General features: G+C 64.2%; 1 protein-coding gene across 2 annotated transcripts in view; it reads left to right on the forward strand.

Moving 5' to 3' along the window:
• The window catches only part of ARVCF (ARVCF delta catenin family member), an 18,875-nt gene extending 3,336 nt beyond the window's left edge, over nucleotides 1-15,539 (forward strand). The window contains exons 2-17 of one of the 2 annotated variants that reach the window (XM_024763947.1): nucleotides 4,818-4,976; nucleotides 5,084-5,604; nucleotides 6,540-7,039; nucleotides 7,597-7,780; nucleotides 8,571-8,688; nucleotides 9,036-9,207; nucleotides 10,737-10,808; nucleotides 12,067-12,194; nucleotides 12,401-12,551; nucleotides 12,648-12,846; nucleotides 12,957-13,068; nucleotides 13,169-13,259; nucleotides 13,475-13,528; nucleotides 13,887-13,972; nucleotides 14,442-14,561; nucleotides 14,925-15,539. In XM_024763947.1, the coding sequence (XP_024619715.1) occupies nucleotides 4,818-4,976; nucleotides 5,084-5,604; nucleotides 6,540-7,039; nucleotides 7,597-7,780; nucleotides 8,571-8,688; nucleotides 9,036-9,207; nucleotides 10,737-10,808; nucleotides 12,067-12,194; nucleotides 12,401-12,551; nucleotides 12,648-12,846; nucleotides 12,957-13,068; nucleotides 13,169-13,259; nucleotides 13,475-13,528; nucleotides 13,887-13,972; nucleotides 14,442-14,549 (2,655 nt within the window). In that variant the 3' untranslated portion in view covers nucleotides 14,550-14,561; nucleotides 14,925-15,539. The remainder of the gene's footprint in view (nucleotides 1-4,817; nucleotides 4,977-5,083; nucleotides 5,605-6,539; nucleotides 7,040-7,596; nucleotides 7,781-8,570; nucleotides 8,689-9,035; nucleotides 9,208-10,736; nucleotides 10,809-12,066; nucleotides 12,195-12,400; nucleotides 12,552-12,647; nucleotides 12,847-12,956; nucleotides 13,069-13,168; nucleotides 13,260-13,474; nucleotides 13,529-13,886; nucleotides 13,973-14,441; nucleotides 14,562-14,924) is intronic. The other variant, XM_024763948.1, reaches the window with a different exon arrangement.
• Nucleotides 15,540-16,446: the final 907 nt, after the last annotated feature.

Below are 16,446 nucleotides of genomic sequence, written 5' to 3' on the forward strand. Positions count from 1 at the left end.
CTGTCCCGGGGGCCGGTGGCGGAGGGCGGGGCGCCGGCCCTCCGGGAGGACCCGCTTTTGTTCGTGGAGCCGCCGGCCGGAGGTGGCTATTGTCTGCGCCCCCACCGGGGTGGGGGGAGCGGGTGGAGGGGTGGGAGCGGGCGCACCCGGGCCAGCGCCCGGGACAGGTGCCTAGGACGGGGTGGTGGGCAGGGCCTTCCCGAGCAGACCCTCTGCGCAGGTGGGAGGCCGAATCTGGAGAGGGCGGCGCGACTAGGCCTCCCCCAAATTCACAGGGCCCCGGCTCTGGGGGCCGCGCAGGAGCTTCGGAGCTTTAATGCAAGCCGGGTCTGCCGCGGCAGCGCACGTGGGGAGAGGGCTGGGGGACTGCCCTGCCCACGTGCGGAGGCGGAGGGGGGCTTCCAGCACCAGCATGGGGGAAGGCTCGCGAGCAGCCTGCACTCTTGCTCAGAAGGGCGGGGTCCCCTAACAGGCGGGGAAACTGAGGCAGAGTGGAGGAGCAAGGGCTAGGTCTCCTACACACCTGCTCACCTGGACAGCTAGGTGCCTGCCTGCCCCAGAGATGGAGAGACCAGTTCAGGGGAGCTGGGGGAATGTGGGGCCACTGTGTGCCTGATGGGTGTGGGCTGGGCTTGGGAAAGCTAGGGTGGGTGATGGCCCACCTTGCCGTCGCCCACAAGCTTGCTCCCCCAGTCTGCTGGGCACCTACTACCCCTTGGCCTCTTGGCCATTCGTCCTGGGCCTGCGTGGTGGACTGCTGCTGTGGGGCGGGGAGCTCCCGGTCAGCCAGGGCTGGGTTCGCCACTGTGGGCACCAAGGGAGAGGACGTCTGTAATGGCCAAGGACTTGCTCCCTGGTGGGAGATGCTTGCCTGGCTTGGCCTGGACTTCATCCAGGATGGCCGCTCTGGATGGGGGGGCTGGTATTCCTCCAACCCTTGGTTTGTTCATCCAGCAGCAGCCGTCTCGTGCTCTCTGAGAGCCTCGACAGGGGGTTGTGGGAGCCAGGGGTGGGATCCCACCTTATTCTATCCCTTGCGTGTGCTGGTGGGGCTGTGGACAGGGTGGGACAACCACCCCACATCCTGTTCTTCATGATCCAGACCATGGGTGCTCATCTCTCAAGGGCAGACATTGCAGGTGGATCCGTGCCTCTGGGACCCCAGTCCAGCTCCCCACCAGTGGTGACTTGGCTTGTTTCCTCTGTCCCCTCCTTCCGCCATTCCCACATGCGCCCTCAGAGGCTGCCGTGGGCTTTTGCCCAGGGGTGGCCCCTCTGTGTCTTGTCCCATGTCTCATTTTTCTGAGCCTCACACACCTTAGATCTGGTCACAAAGTCAGGACTGGCACTATCCCACCTGTCCTGTGGCCTGGACACCCCAGGTCCTTCTTGTTTTCATACAAGAAAGCTGAGCCCAGGTGTGTGACAGGGCCAGAGCCCTCCAGCTCTGGGCCTCTGGAGACCCTCTTGAGAGCAGTGGTTGGGTCCACCTTTCTGGGATACTGGTCACTCCCGCCCCTGCTTGGAGTCCTGGGCTCGGCCCCTCCCACAAGTTCACAGGAGCTCATGGGAAACTCCAGAAGTGTACAGCAGCCCCTTGCTGGTCCAGGCCCAGGGCCCCTGGACCAAGTGGACCATGGGACAGATTTGGGCCCTGGGGAGAGCTGATGGGAGGCTGGACAGTCATCCCAGCGAGAGAGGCAAGGATGGTGCCAGGGCAGAGGGAGGGTGAGGCAGTTGACAGGACTTGGCGGAATTTGGGGTGTGGGGGAGGCTGCAGGTGTTGTTCATGTCTAGGGTATGAGGGAAATCTGGGGCTGCAGGGCTGGGGGTTCCTGAGGTGGGCCAGCCTGGGTAGGTGGCCATGGGACATGGGGCCCTAGAGCAGGGCCTTGAGGCCAGACAAGGATCCAGGCAGCCTGGTCAGCAGCCTCTGTTGAGAGCTGACTGTGTCCTGGTCAGTCTGTGACCCCATGTTCTCACCCCAAAGACATTTCAGAGGCCCAAGCCAGGGGTCGACCTTGGGCTCCTTCTACCCTAGGCCTTGGATCCCCCACCTGCCGGCTCTGAGACTCCCATGGTAGATGCTGCATAGGTGGTTGAGAAAGTCTGGACACGCAGGTAGAAGGCAGGAGGGGATGTCGGTGCTGGGTGCTGTCGGGGGAGCCTGCGAACTGACGTGCCTGGGCCGGGGAGCTGGGATGGGTGTTCGTGCACATGTGTGTCCAGGTCCCTTTCTGCATGTGTGTGCCCAGGCATGTGTAACGGGGGCCGGGCCTCCCTGTGATCACCGGCTGACTCACGCTTCCGCCTCCCTGCCCACCGGGGTGAAGTCATCACCATTTTTAGCTCCCTGAGGTCATTTGCCAGTCAGGGCTCTTGGGGCCTTGGGATCCCGCTGCCGGGCTGCCCGGGCTGGGTGTTGGTGGCTGATGCTGCAGGGTTGCCAGGCCTTGTTGGGCCCCTGGCTCTCCTGGACCCCCATCCCCTCTTCCCCCCAATTCTGCATTGTGTCTGCAGGCTGGAGTGAGAAGCAGCAGCCAGGCCCCCCTGGCACTGAGGTCCAAGATGTGCACCCCCTGTGCCACCCTCTAGCAGCCCAAGCCTGGCCAGGGGGGTAATGGCTCTTCTCGGAGAGGGTTAAATGTATGCAAATGTATGCATACCTACTAAGGGGTTCGTACTCCTGGCAGTGTCCTGGACAACCTGGTCCCCTCCTGTCAGTCCTGCTCCCTGCACTCCCTGTTCCCTGTGCTTTGTAGCCATGGGGCCTTGCTGCTCCCCTGCTTCCCCGGCTGAGCAGAGAGCTCACTGCCAGCCACACTTTTGCTCCCACAGTTGCCAAGTGCAGATGGGGCGGCCGAGGCCCCAGCAGGGACATGCTGTCCCTGAACCTCTGCTCCAGAACTGCCCCAGCTCCCCAGTGCCCTCAGAGAAGAGCCAGGCCACCCTGCCCAGCCGCATACCAGCGTGTCCCCACCCCAGGCCTCAGTTTACTTCTCTTTCCCAAGGAACAGCATCCTTCCTTCCTGGCCAGGTCCCTGACAGGCATACTACTTGCATTCTAGGACTGAGAAGGCGGCAGCCAAGGCTGTCGCCCCAGAGGGGTGACATGTGACTGAAAGCCCTTCCCTGTGGATGCCTGAAATCCCCCGTTAGCAGTTTGTGCAGTTCTGGGTAGTCCTTTCTCCTCTGTCAGGCCTCAGTTTCTCTTTTTCATAAAATCACATATTGTTCTCTGAAGCCCTGCTTCTGGGGGAGGGGGCACATTCTGTGACCTCTTCCTCTGTCACCAGAGCCTGAGGGATGCTCCCAGCAGGTTGGTGCAGGCTTCTCCTGGGACCCCTGAAGAGGCTGCAGGGGCCCAGAACCTTAGCACTGTGTGTATTTGGGGGGACATGCATTCTTTTAGGACAGGACCCCAACCTGGGGAGACTTCACACCCGAGGCCCTCGGGAGGTAGGCCCCGAGGGCAGCCCTGGGCACCTTGCCTTGCATGCTCCTGGGCCCGGGGATGGGAAGGTGGCCCTGGGAGCCTTGCCTTGCATGTTCCCGGTCCCAGGGACGGGAGCAGAGCAGGGCTCTGGTGCCAGGCAGATGCAGGTTGAGCTGCTGGCCTTTCCTGGGCCTCAGCTCCCTGTCTGTGCAGGCCTCAGGGGCCTGGGGCCCAGGCGGGGACCCATCCCACAAGGCACGGGCCTGGGCCCTGGAGCAGGACCTGTCCTCCTGCTGACCCGGCCCTGGCTGCCTGGGAATGTGCTCCCCCGTGCCCGCCCACTGCAGCTTGGGTTTCAGCTCCTACCCGTCCTGGCCAGACGCTGATCCTGGGATGTTGGCATGGTGGGTGGGACCCAGGTGGTCAGAGGCCTGGGGTCCCTGTGCCACTCAGCATAGCAGGGGTCCAGCCCAGCTGTGCTGTGGGCTGGCCTGTCCTCTCTGAGCCTCAGTTTCCCCACTGGTGAATCTGGCCAGTAGGCCTGTGGGCTTTAGAAGAGCCTCTCTCCAGCACCATCTTGCCTGTGGGGATGTTGGCAAGGGGGGCTGAGAGCTGAGGGCCAAGGCTGGGGAGACCCGGGGGTGTGTAGGGAGGGGACACCAGGGTTCCCATCAAGGATCAGCTGGGCCCACATTGGCCTGAATCCACCCTCTCTGGGCTCTCTGATATGACATGCAGGGCCTCAGTGAGGGGTACCAGCCACTGGCCCGAGTGAGGTAGGGCCAGGCCCTGCCCACTCAGCACCCCAAGAGTATCTGGGCCGGAAGGAGCAAGGGTATTTTGGTGTTCTGAGTGCGCAGGGCATTCTGGGAGTTGGGTATTTCTGTCCTGCGAGGGCGTCTAGCTGGCCTTGGGGATGGCGGGAGCCTGGGTGTGGCCACAGGGAGTCGGTGAACAATGCTGAAATTGCCACCCCCTGCACTCAAGGTTTCTGGGGTGGGCAGGGAGGAGGCACAGGAAAGAGCCATCCTTTAGGGAGGGCACAGGCAGGGGTGATGAGTGACGTCAGGAGAGTGTCCTGTGGGTGCTTGGGCCTCCAGGAGCTGTGGCAGCTGGGCTTACAGCTTAGACAGGGCTGCCCAAAACTGCGCCACTGGGCCCAGGGCCTTATCCACTAGATCAGCCCAAGGAGGACCTGGGGTGGGGACCAGCCCCTTGGCTTTCAGAGGCAAGAATGTGCTGCTGTCCTCACGAGCCGGGGCTGAGACAGGCCCTGGGGCAGAGGAAGAAGGCCCTCCTGGCGTCCAGGCCAGCACGAGCGTCCTTGCCCCAGGGCTGCTGAGCACGGGGTCCTCCCACCAACACCTGCCCCCTTGCCCAGGAGCAGAGCCCGGGCAGCCAGGCCTCTTTGGCCATGATGCCGGAGGCGCCTGAGGTGCTGGAGGAGACAGTGACGGTGGAGGAGGACCCTGGCACCCCCACCTCCCATGTGTCCATCGTCACATCGGAAGATGGCACCACTCGTCGCACTGAGACCAAGGTACACCTCGCCCTGGCCTCCTGCGGGCCACCCATTATTCAGGTGGAGGGCTGAGGCCACCCTGGCCTTTCAGGCTGCCAGCCCACAGGCTGCCCCTCACCCACCAGGTCACCAAGACAGTCAAGACGGTGACCACTCGAACAGTGCGCCAGGTGCCCGTGGGCCCCGATGGCCTCCCCCTGCTGGACGGTGGCCACCCACTGGGCCCCTTCACCGATGGCCCCCTGGACCGACACTTCCTGCTGCGCGGGGGTGGCCCGGCGGCCACACTCTCCCGCACCTGCCTTGGCAGCGGAGGCGGCTTTCCTGACGAGCCCCGCGACGTCCCCAGCTATGGCAGCCTGTCCCGCGGGCTGGGTGTGCGGCCTCCGCGTGGAGGCCCCCTGGGCCCAGGCCCTGGTGATGGCTGCTTCACGCTGCCCAGCCGCCGGGAGGCCTTCCCCGCAGGCCCTGAGCCTGGTCCACCAGCTGGCCGCTCCCAGCCCGAGCGGTTCCAGGCAGAGCCGTATGGCTTGGAGGACGACACTCGCAGCCTGGCTGCTGAGGACGAGGGGGGCCCGGAGCTGGAGCCTGACTGTGGCACAGCCGCACGGAGGAGGCCAGACTGTGGGCGGGGCCTGCGCACCAGGTGAGCCCCCATGAGCTGTCACTGCCTCCGGGAAGCCTGCCTTCCACTCCTTGCAGAGTACCACACGGGTAGTCTCGCTGTGGTGCAGTGTTAATAACGCACACGTTAGTTTGAATTGGCCTTGGCTCTTCTCAGGGACAGCGGCAAGGGCGGGCTCTGGGCTGTGGGATTGCACTGGGCACCCTCCCTGTGGGTCTGGAGCAAGAGAAGCTGGTGACGCGTCCATGCCTGCTGCCCCTGCTCCAGCCAGATGGCCCGGAAGACACAAGCCCAAGGGACCCAGGGCATTTTCCTGAGCTTGGGCCCCAGCCCCTCCCCCATCACAGGAGCACCCAGAACCCACGCCCTCGGTCCTTCCCTTCTCTCTGCAGCCTTTGGTTCTGTCTCCCCTATCCTCAGCTTCTCTGTCAGGTGGGAACATGACCACTGCCTGGGTCTGGATTATGCTTTGTGGCCACAGGCGAGACACTCGCCCACCCCCAGCCTCAATCCCTCACCTAGGAAGTAGGTTTGACATCTTGTGCCCTGGAGAACTGGTGGCCTGAGGCCCCTCAGATGCCTACCAGGCTGGCTATGTGCAAGGGGTGCACTAGCCAGACATGGCCTCATGGGGAGGTGGGACCCCAGTCACAGACAGATGTTTCGTAGAAACACATTTAGCTGAGAGTCAGGGAAACTGCCTGGTGATGGGAATGAGTGAGCTCCCATCTGGGAGGGATACAAGTTCTGATGACGTTGGCTGGGGTTTGGCTCTATCACTGGCTGTGAGTTAGTTCTTGCTGGGTCGGGTATGACCCTCAGCACCAACGATGCTCTAGGCTCAGCCCTGCCCCATGGGTTCATGGTCCCCCGGAGAATGTGTGATGGGGCCGCTTGGGGGCAAGGCCAGCCAGCAGCCGCGAGAGGACGGTCATGCACCGTGCTCACCTGCACAGGGCCTACGAGGACGTGGCGGACGATGGCGGTGAGCTGATGGAGGAGCGGCCCCCCTTCCCAGCCACGACGGCGCCCCTGGCCCAGCCGGAACATGGCAGCCTGGGCAGCCTGGACCGGGCAGTGCGGCGCTCACCCTCGGTGGACAGTGCCCGCAAGGAGCCACGCTGGCGGGACCCCGAGCTGCCCGAGGTGCTGGCCATGCTGCGGCACCCCGTGGACCCCGTGAAGGCCAACGCGGCCGCCTACCTGCAGCACCTGTGCTTTGAGAACGAGGGTGTCAAGCGCCGCGTGCGGCAGCTGCGGGGGCTGCCGCTGCTTGTGGCCCTGCTGGACCACCCGCGGGCAGAGGTGCGGCGCCGGGCCTGTGGGGCACTGCGGAACCTCTCGTATGGCAGGGATGCTGACAACAAGGCCGCCATCCGGGACTGCGGTGGTGTGCCTGCCCTGGTGCGCCTGCTGCGGGCTGCCCGGGACAGCGAGGTCCGCGAGCTTGTCACAGGTGAGGCGCCCGGCCGCCTGCGTCGCGGTTCAGTCGGGAGTCAGGCTTAGGTACTGTGTCAGGTCTCTACCGCTGGACTTGGCCACCACAGGTGGGGCTGGCGCTGGCCCCCTCCCCGCCAGCTCCCATGTCCCCACCATGACTACTCTGGGTCCTGCCTCTCTGGCTCTCTGGCCCCCCCAGCAGGGCAGTGGTGGGGACCATGGCTGGTCAGGGTCATGTGATGATCCCCTCTTGGCGTGGCCCCAGGAGCATAGTCCCACCTGCCTGGGTGGCTGGGAAGGGGTGGGGAAAAGGCACATGCCAGCTCTAGGCTCCCTGTCAGCCCCTCCTGTGTCCTGGCCTCTAGGGGGCTCCTTCCCCCCCCCGGGGAGCCCCCTCTCGGTGTGGCATGTGCATCTCACCCACACCAGAGCAGCACCCAGGGCCTCTTGTGGCTTTTGTCACTCCTGTCTAGCGGCGTGAGCTGGGGCCTGAAGAGGGCAGGGTGGGTCCTGAGCTGGTCCTGTGGGGACAGTGCCTGTGGTCAGCACTGGCGGGTCGATGGCACCCTGCAGGCACACTCTGGAACCTGTCGTCCTACGAACCCCTGAAGATGGTCATCATTGACCACGGCCTGCAGACGCTGACCCATGAGGTCATTGTGCCACACTCGGGCTGGGAGCCAGAGCCCAACGAAGACTCCAAGCCACGGGATGCTGAGTGGACGACTGTCTTCAAGAACACATCAGGCTGCTTGAGGTGTGCGTGGGGCCTTGCTCAGGTGCCCCTCGAAGCCTCCCAGGGCTGTTCCCACCCAAGGAGGCAGGAGCCAGGCACCAGAGCCTGCGTGCACACCTGGGGACAGCTGTCCTAGGAATAGCCACGTCCCTGTGTCCCAGATAACATGGAAGACAGCTAGCCACCCAGGCCTTGGCGTCAGAGCCAGGTCACAGTTTCTGCCCGAGTCCCGAGAATGTGCCTGATGGGGCTGTACTCACCCCCACAGGCAGCCTCTGGATGTCTGCCACCCTCCCATGTACCCCTGCTCCATCCTTGCCCAGGTTCGACCCATCCCTGTGACACCCAGGGAAGGGGAGCTAGGATCCTCCTCTCCAGTCTGCCTCAGAGGCCTCATCCCACCTCCTTGTGACCCCTGCCCTCCCCCCACCACCCTTGGAGGCCCTGCAGAGACCCCACAGGCAGTCCTGCGTCCCCTCGGTCCTGTCTGTCCATCAGGATATCCCCCCATGGCCCTCTGGGGTCCTTAGCACAGGGTGGAGCCCTGAACTGCACAGATTCAGGCGTCTGGATTCACTTCTGTCCCTTTGCAGTTCAGCTGGGAGTCAGGGGAGCCCCCCACCCCACACAGATGCCAGGCCAGGGCCCCCTCCTGGGGTCTCAGCAGTCAGGCCATTGCTGCTTCACCTTCACTGCTAGCCTCTTGTCATCTGCTAGCAGCCCTGACGGCATGGCACAGAGCACGTTCTGCAGATGAGATGAGACCCCGGAGCTGGAGCTGGGGTCACAGGGCTTGCTCTTGGCCTCACAGGAATGTGAGCTCAGATGGTGCAGAGGCCCGGCGGCGACTCCGTGAGTGTGAGGGGCTGGTGGACGCACTCCTGCACGCCCTGCAGTCAGCCGTGGGCAGGAAGGACACGGACAACAAGGTAGGCAGGGAGGCCCTGGCAGGCCCCAGGCAGGGTCAGTATCGCAGCCTCCCATGAAGGGTCGGGGAACGGAGCAGGAGCCCTGGACTATCCAGGCGGCACAGGGGATGGGTGTGTGGCGCGGGGCAGCAGGTGTGCCCTGAAGCCCTGGACCAGGTCCCACGTGTGGTAGGTGCTCCCCCCTCCTTCCTCAGCCCCTCCCTGGGTTTCGCCCGAGTGGGCCCCTAACCCAGGCCTTCCCATCCTACACCCGGTCCCTTCTGCATTCACGAGCTGTGGCATCTTCCCTGGGGGAGCGGTCAGTGTCCCGTGCCCCTCAGCGGTACCCTAGCCCCCTCTCCCTGCAGTCAGTGGAGAACTGCGTGTGCATCGTGCGGAACCTCTCCTACCACGTGCACAAGGAGGTGCCGGGGGCTGACAGGTACCAGGAGGCCGAGCCCAGGCCCCCGGGCAGTGCCATGGGTGCCCAGCGCCGGAGGAGGGAGGACGCCGGCTGCTTTGGTGGCAAGAAGGCCAAAGGTGTGTGGGTGGGACTGGGGTACTGCTCTAGGCCCCCCGACCCTGCCAAGCCGAAGGTCCTCCACACCCACCGGGGACACATTCAGGGAGCCAAGGAGGGTGCCTAGGACCACCTGTGCAGTGGTCCCCCCTAGTGCCTGGACCCAGGCCCTCAGCTCCAGGAAGGGCCTGGGGGCCCAAGTTTGGAAGTGCCGAGGACAGCGCCGCCTCCTGGCAGTGGCAGGACACCCGAGGACCCTGGGGAGCCCAGGGGGCAGCACCCCACCTGCCTCACCCCGTCCCTACCTCGGGTGCAGCTGCCAGGGGTCTGTACACTGCCTTCACCTGCCCCACTGCGTTGGCCTTTTCTGATCCCCGTCCCACTTGTGGGCACTCAGCCCCCAAAAGTAATCGGGGTGAGAGCCCCCGTCCCTCTGTCCTATACTTCCTGGGAGGGAATGGGGGTGCTGCCCGCTCAGGCTCCTCTCCTCTCTCCTGTGCTTCCTCCGGCCGCCCAGAAGAGTGGTTCCATGAAGGTAAGTCCCTGTTTGTCCTGCCATGCAGGCCTGGCGGGTGCAGTGGGCACCAGGGACCCCTCCCCGCCCCCATTGCTCAGGCAGCCATCTCCATGACAACTGCAGGACCTTTCATCCTTGGGAAGTCCTGATCCCAGTTCCTTCTCCGGGCAGCCATCTCCATGGCAACTGTGTGGACATGACAACTGCAGGAATGTCAGCCTGGGGCTGTTTGGGAGGCCGAGGGGCTGTCCCTCTGTAACCTCAGAGCCGAGGGTGGATAGGGCCTGGGCATGTCCATTCCCAGGGGCACTGGGGAGCAGGGTCTGCCCCTCTGATGGGATGGGCCAGGTGTGGCTCAGATGGAGGGACCATGCAAATGCCCCAGGAGGCTGGGTACGGCAGGCCCCTGATTGTCTGAACTCAGCTCTGCCTTCCAGGAAGGGGAAGGTTCCTCATCTGAGCGGGAGGGCAGCCGGGAGGTGGTGAGCTGGCTCTCACGGAGGTGTGCAGGCCGAGGCTGACGGGTGTTAGGTGGGGCTGCTGCAGGGGCCTGCGAGTGGGGGGTCTCCTGGCCAGCAGAGCCCAGGGCTGGGTCCTGGCCCCAGACAGGGGCAAGTTTCCCCATGAGTGGGATTCTTGGCTCCAGCCCTGCCTCACTGTGCAGCCAGGCAAGTCCTGTCCCTGCCACCCCTTGGCTTCCCTGTCTGCACCTCCCTGCCCCAGTCTGGGCTCCTGGGCCCCTCAGTTCACACACATGGTGGGCCCAAGGAGCCCATCGGGAGGATCTGCAGTGCAGCTCCCAGCACCCGATGGAGGATGAGTCCTGGCAGCTCAGGCAGGGCTCGGACCTCCCTAGGTCTAACTGCTACCACTGCCCTTTGGGCAGAGCTGCCTGCCTGGACTCAGAGCAGTGCTCTGTTCTCAGGCCTCTTGGTGCCCAGTCTTGGATGTAGGGGTGCTGTCCCCGCCCCTCCTGACACATACCTGCACCCTGCAGGGTCCACCTCACCTCCCACTGCCCTTCTGTTCCAGGAAAGAGGGTTGGTGAGATGGACCGGAACTTTGACACTCTGGACCTACCCAAGCGGACTGAGGCTGCCAAAGGTGAGCAGTGGGAGGTGGAATCCAGGCCCAGGCCTGTCCAGGAGTTAAGCTTTGTACCACCAAACGGCTGAAGGGCCTTGGAGATCTCGTGGGGAAACTGAGGCCTACAGGTGTGGGGTTCCTTGGAGGACTGTGCAGTCCCTGGGCACCTGCTCAGAGCTCAGAATCAGGGTCTGTGCCACAGGTCATTTCAGGCAGGGTGTGGGCGCAGAGGCAGGGAGGAGCCAGGCACTTGCCAGGTCACATAGCACATGAGAGGCTGGCAGGGATTGGAGTGAGGGCTAGCTGGGCAGGGCCTCCTGTGCCAGCCGAGAAGCCCGGGTTCACTCCTAGGGATTTTGGAGCCCCGAGGTGCAGTCAGATCCAGTTGGGAGGCTGGGCAAGATCACTCAGATCATGTCGGGGAGTGGTTCAAGCTTCTCGCTCCCTGTGTCCATCGGAGCCCCACTCTGTGTGGCACTTCTCTGTGCGCTGGGAATCCAGCCTGGGCGAGAGGGGTCTGCCCTGCAAGCCCAGATGCCCAAGAGCAGGGTGCAGCAGCGCAACCGTGGGAGGTCTGGGGGGAAGCATCACAGGCAGAGGGACCAGCCCATGCAAATGCCCTGCAGGGGCAAGTGCTTGGAGCATTTTGGGGACAGGAGGCTGGAGTGGAGGGAGTATGGGACATGAGAACTGGAGAAGGAGTGATAACATGTGGGGTGTGCGGGGGAGGGGAGGAAATGTCCAGGGACACAGAAGCCTAAATATGGGGGCAGACTTGGAAGGCTGCTCCGCCCTCCTCTCTGGAGCACTGTGGGGTGGCTCTGCTGCCAGGCTGGAGCCTCAATTGATGAGGGACGAGGAGTGGTTGAGTGGCTCTGACAGGGAGGGTGGGCCTTATATACGGGTGGGGGGGCTGTTGCTAGGGAGTCTGAGTCCTGTTGCTAGGGGAGCAGCTGTGGTTACTGCCTCCCTCCCCACCCCAGGCCTCCCGGAAGCTCCAGCATCAGGCAGGTCCCATTTCTTTGGCAGTGGGGTCAAGGAAGAATGACCTCGCCTAAACCCACTGCTACCTCAGAGCTTGGGTTGATTGCCTTGTGAAGTGGGAAGGCTTTTTACTCTTCGGTGGCTAAGGGGTGAACATGTTGCTGCTAAACATTCCTGATGATGCCACAGCCATACTGGGCCACAGCTTGCCCTTCCCTGGGAGGGCTGAGGAGGGGGTAGGGGGTGATGGGGCGGCCTGGGTGACTGTGGGCTGCGGGTGCTCCGTGCGCAGGCTTCGAGCTGCTGTACCAGCCCGAGGTAGTGCGTCTCTACCTGTCCCTCCTGACGGAGAGTCGGAACTTCAATACTCTGGAGGCCGCAGCCGGTGCCCTGCAGAACCTCAGTGCTGGCAACTGGATGGTGAGAGGCCAAGCCTGGCAGGGAGGAGGCCGAGGGAATCCCAGGAGCATTCCCGGTGGAGATGGTGGGGGAGCTGCTGGGGGAGGGCTTTGTCAGGCGGGGGAGCAGAACAGTCCAGCCGGAGGAGTGGTCAGGGCTCAGGTAGGCGAGTGTCTTGGTGTGTGCGGCGCGGCCAGCACTGAGCACACCTCGCACCCCCGCCGCAGTGGGCCACGTACATCCGCGCCACAGTGCGCAAGGAGCGTGGGCTGCCGGTGCTGGTGGAGCTGCTGCAGTCGGAGACCGACAAGGTGGTGCGCGCCGTCGCCATCGCCCTGCGCAACCTCTCGCTGGACCGGCGCAACAAGGACCTCATCGGTGAGGGCGGGGACGGGGGTCTGGGGCCCGGGCCACCCGCTCCTCGTGGCCCCCCTCCTGCCGGCACCGGAGTGTCCTTACAGCCCCTGCCTGCAGGGAGCTACGCCATGGCCGAGCTCGTGCGAAATGTGCGCAGCGCGCAGGCACCCGCGCGGCCCGGGGCCTGTCTGGAGGAGGACACAGTGGTGGCCGTGCTCAACACCATCCACGAGATCGTGTCTGACAGCCTGGACAACGCGCGCTCGCTGCTGCAGGCCCGCGGCGTGCCTGCGCTGGTGGCACTTGGCGCCTCCAGGTGGGTGGGTGGGGCTTAGGTGGGCAGGAGGTGCCCCCAGGTGGGCGGGGCCTAGGTGGGGGCAGAGCAGGGCCGTCTTGGCCAGACACTGACCCCAGCCCGGACCACAGCCAATCGGTGCGCGAGGCGAAGGCCGCATCCCATGTGCTGCAGACTGTGTGGAGTTACAAGGAGCTGCGTGGTGCTCTGCAGAGGGACGGCTGGACCAAGGCGCGCTTCCAGGTTCGGCCCACCCGGCCCTTCTCTCTCACTTCACCCAGGCTGGGTACCCCGTGGGAGCACCCCGACCCACCCCGTCTGTTATGTGCCCTCCTCCCCCTAGTCGGGTTCTGCTAATGCCAAGGGCCCCAAGGCACCACCGAGTCCCGGAGGCTTGGACGATAGCACACTGCCGCTGGTGGACAAGAGCCTGGGTGAGTATGAGGCAGGGGTCCATCCTGAGGTTCAGGAGTGTCCTTCCACCCTGCTGAGGGGTAGAGGGAGGCCGACCTTCATCCAGGAAGATGGCCCCCTCCCTTCCCCTCCCCAATCCTCTCCACCCGTGGTGTTCACCTTGGCACCAGGCTGAGGCCAGCCCTGGTCCCCTGCCACCGCTGCAACCAGCCAGCCACCCGCTCGTACCTTGCAGACGGCGAGAAGCCAGGCAGCCGGGACGTGATCCCCATGGAGGCACTTGGCCCAGGTGAGGGCAGGTGCAGGTACAGGCTGCTTATACTCTGTGTGGGGAGGACCTTCCGAGGAGGTGTGGTTGGAAAAAAGATTTGGTTTAGGGGTGCTCAGGGGTGAGGGGTGGGGCAGCCAGGGAGGGGTCACTGCCCAGCCAGGGTGTCCTGTCTGGCAGCTGAGGGGGCAGCTGGAGGGTTCTGAGTTGCTGGTGGGGAACAGGGGAGAGGCTGCAAGGCCCACCACACGGGAGGGGCCGTGAGAAGGCCTGGCTCAGAGCAGGCTAGGTGGGGGCCCTCTCCAGATGCATCCTGGGCTGAGAGGGAGATCCATGCCTGGTGCCTGCCTCAGAGTCCTCTCCTGCCTCCATCCCACAGATGGATACTCCGCCGTTGACGGGAGGGAGTGCAGGGCTCGAGGCAGTGACCCTGCAGGGGAGGCCTCTGAGAAGGAATCGTTGAAAGTGAGTGGCTGTGGGCAGGTGTCCAGGGAGGTGGTGTGTCCGGGGGTCACCTGGAGAGGGGCCCAGGCAAGGTTTGGTCTGGGGCCTGGGGTGGGGCTCACCTGCAGGGCAGTTGGGCTAGGAGACCCGTTCGGGGTGTGGCCCTTCTGCCTCGGGAACCTCACGTCAGAGCCAGCCTGTGGGTGCAGGTGGTTAAAAACTCGCACCCGCTGGGAGGGAGGGGCCGGGACAGAGGGCGCATGTGTGCCCTCCTCTGCATGGTCTTGCCTCCAGGGCAGCCCCTGCTATCTGCTCTGTGCCAACCCTGCCTCTCCGAGCCCCGCTGGTTTGGCTCCCCCGGACCTCAGGCCTCTCCTCGCCTGCACCCCGGCTCTCACCCTGCCCTGCTGACCAGCCCAGCCCCAACTTGCCAGCTCGGACTAACCTGCTCTGTTCTGCCTCTAACGCCCTCCTGCCCACCGCCCTGCAGCCCGACCCCGGCAGGAAGGTTCCTCCTCCCGGGCCCAGCAGACCCGCGGTCAGGCTGGTGGACGCCGTGGGGGATGCTAAGCCTCAGCCTGTTGACTCCTGGGTCTAGCTTGCATGCCTGGTACGTTCTTGTTCTCATCTGGTGTTCGTCCTCTGGGCGGGGCCTTCTCTCCATCCGGTCTGCCTGCCTGCCTGCTCCATTCTCCGCACGCTCCCCGCAGGGCCACCTCGAGCTCAGCAGGCCTGAAGGCCCAGCGGAGGGAAGCCCAGGCTGGGGGCTGAGGGAGGGGCTCCCTGGCCTGCAGCCTGGCTCAGGCCCTGTGCCATCAGGGCCTGGAGGTCACGGGGTGAGAACAGGGGTGGTCCACACCTTCCAATGCCCCCAGCACAGGGCCCCCCGAGGACCACCTGAGGCAGCCGCCTTCACCCACGCGTCCATCGCCCTGCTACCAGGCCTGCTCAGCCTTCCCCTCTTCCTCCTCAGGGCCTGGGCCCAGCCGTTTGCTCTTAGGGTCGGATCTCGGAAGAAGGGACCTCGGGGAAAGGACCTCCAGGCGGCCTGCGCAGACCCCGCCGTGGAGCTGGGAGCCCCTGGCGGCGGGGGTAGGCAGCTCCTCTTTCCCTGGAGCTGTGGGTTCTGGACACACGTGCCCTCCCGCCCTCGCTCCCCTCTTCTAACTCCCAGGCGAGTTAGTTTACTGATATGGTGCTGTGTGCCAGTGGGAGCCCGGTGGGACCCAGGGCTGGGCACCTGGCTTTGCTTTGGGGCTGGCGGGGCCCCTGAGGAGCTGGGTGGGGGTGGGCCCCTGGGGCCCCGCAGCCAGGCAGGGAGGGGGCTCAGTGAAGGGAGTCTGAACCCAAGGGTGGAGGGGCTTCCCTGGGCCCTGAGTGGGAGGCGACCTACAGAGAGGCTTTGGAGGGCCCCGCCCACCCCCGATGCCTGGAGCGCCCTCCCTGCTTGGCTCTGGCCCCTGAGTAGCGCCTCTGGGACTGACCTTTGGCAGCAGCAGTGGGGGACTGCTGTTCAGTGCCTGCTGTTTGTGACTTAAAAACAAGAAAAACACTAATGAAAACGATTAAAAACAAAACCAAAATAAGACTATGGGTAAACATCTAAATTTTTGTAAGAAAAATTAAAAATTAAAAAAACAACAAAGGAACCTCCTGTCTTCCGAGGCTCAGCTCTCTCCGTGAGCTGCTCCCATCGTTTGCTGGGTGTCAGAGGTGGCCCTCGGTGTGTGTCTGCTGTGTCCAGCAGGGTTTCAGCTCCGAGTCCCCAGGGTGGTTTTCCCACATGCGTCCCCTTTCTACACACAAAGAGGAGTGGGCTTGATCCTGGGTGGTTAGCTGGGTCCTGAGGCCTGGGGTGGAGTCCTGGCCAGTGGCTGGTCTTGGGCACAGGTGGGCCTCAACCAGGAGGGGTGATCCTGGGGTCTAGGACCCCACCCTCTGCTGGGGCCCAAGGGAGCCTCCGAGGTGGCCAGAGGTCCAACCACTTGGGGGCCTTGGGGCTGGAGCACCAGGTCAGAGCTGGGGGTACCTGTGGATTTAGGTGGATGCAAACCAACTCTGCTTCATCCCTTGCCAGCTGGGCACATGCAGAAGTGCTGCAGCTGGTCTGAATCTACTCTCTCTTCCCCAAACAAGGCCGAGTGGGACTGGGGACGGTGCCACACACGGGCCCCAAAAGGCTGGGCACTGGACAGACCACATCTGGCACTGCTGTAGGGCCGTGTCCACCTTCCCCAGCACCTGCTTGGTCAGAGATGGACCTGCAGGCTGGCTGACTGCCTTGTTCCGGTTTCCCAGGTGGGGCTCACCCCAGCCTGCAGACATCCCCATGGGGCTGTAACAGGTGCCCTCGGCCTGGCCACGGGAGCAGTACTGAGCAAGGCCGACCTCCGGCACTGCTGCGGCCAGTCTGCAGTGTTAGCATCTGGTCAAGGGGAGCAGCTTGTGTTTGGTACAAAGCTGGAGGACACCAGGGGAAAGCAGCATCATCACAG

Source organism: Neophocaena asiaeorientalis, unplaced genomic scaffold, assembly GCF_003031525.2.
Source record: "Neophocaena asiaeorientalis asiaeorientalis breed wild unplaced genomic scaffold, Neophocaena_asiaeorientalis_V1.1 scaffold110, whole genome shotgun sequence".
NCBI classification, from domain to species: domain Eukaryota; kingdom Metazoa; phylum Chordata; class Mammalia; order Artiodactyla; family Phocoenidae; genus Neophocaena; species Neophocaena asiaeorientalis.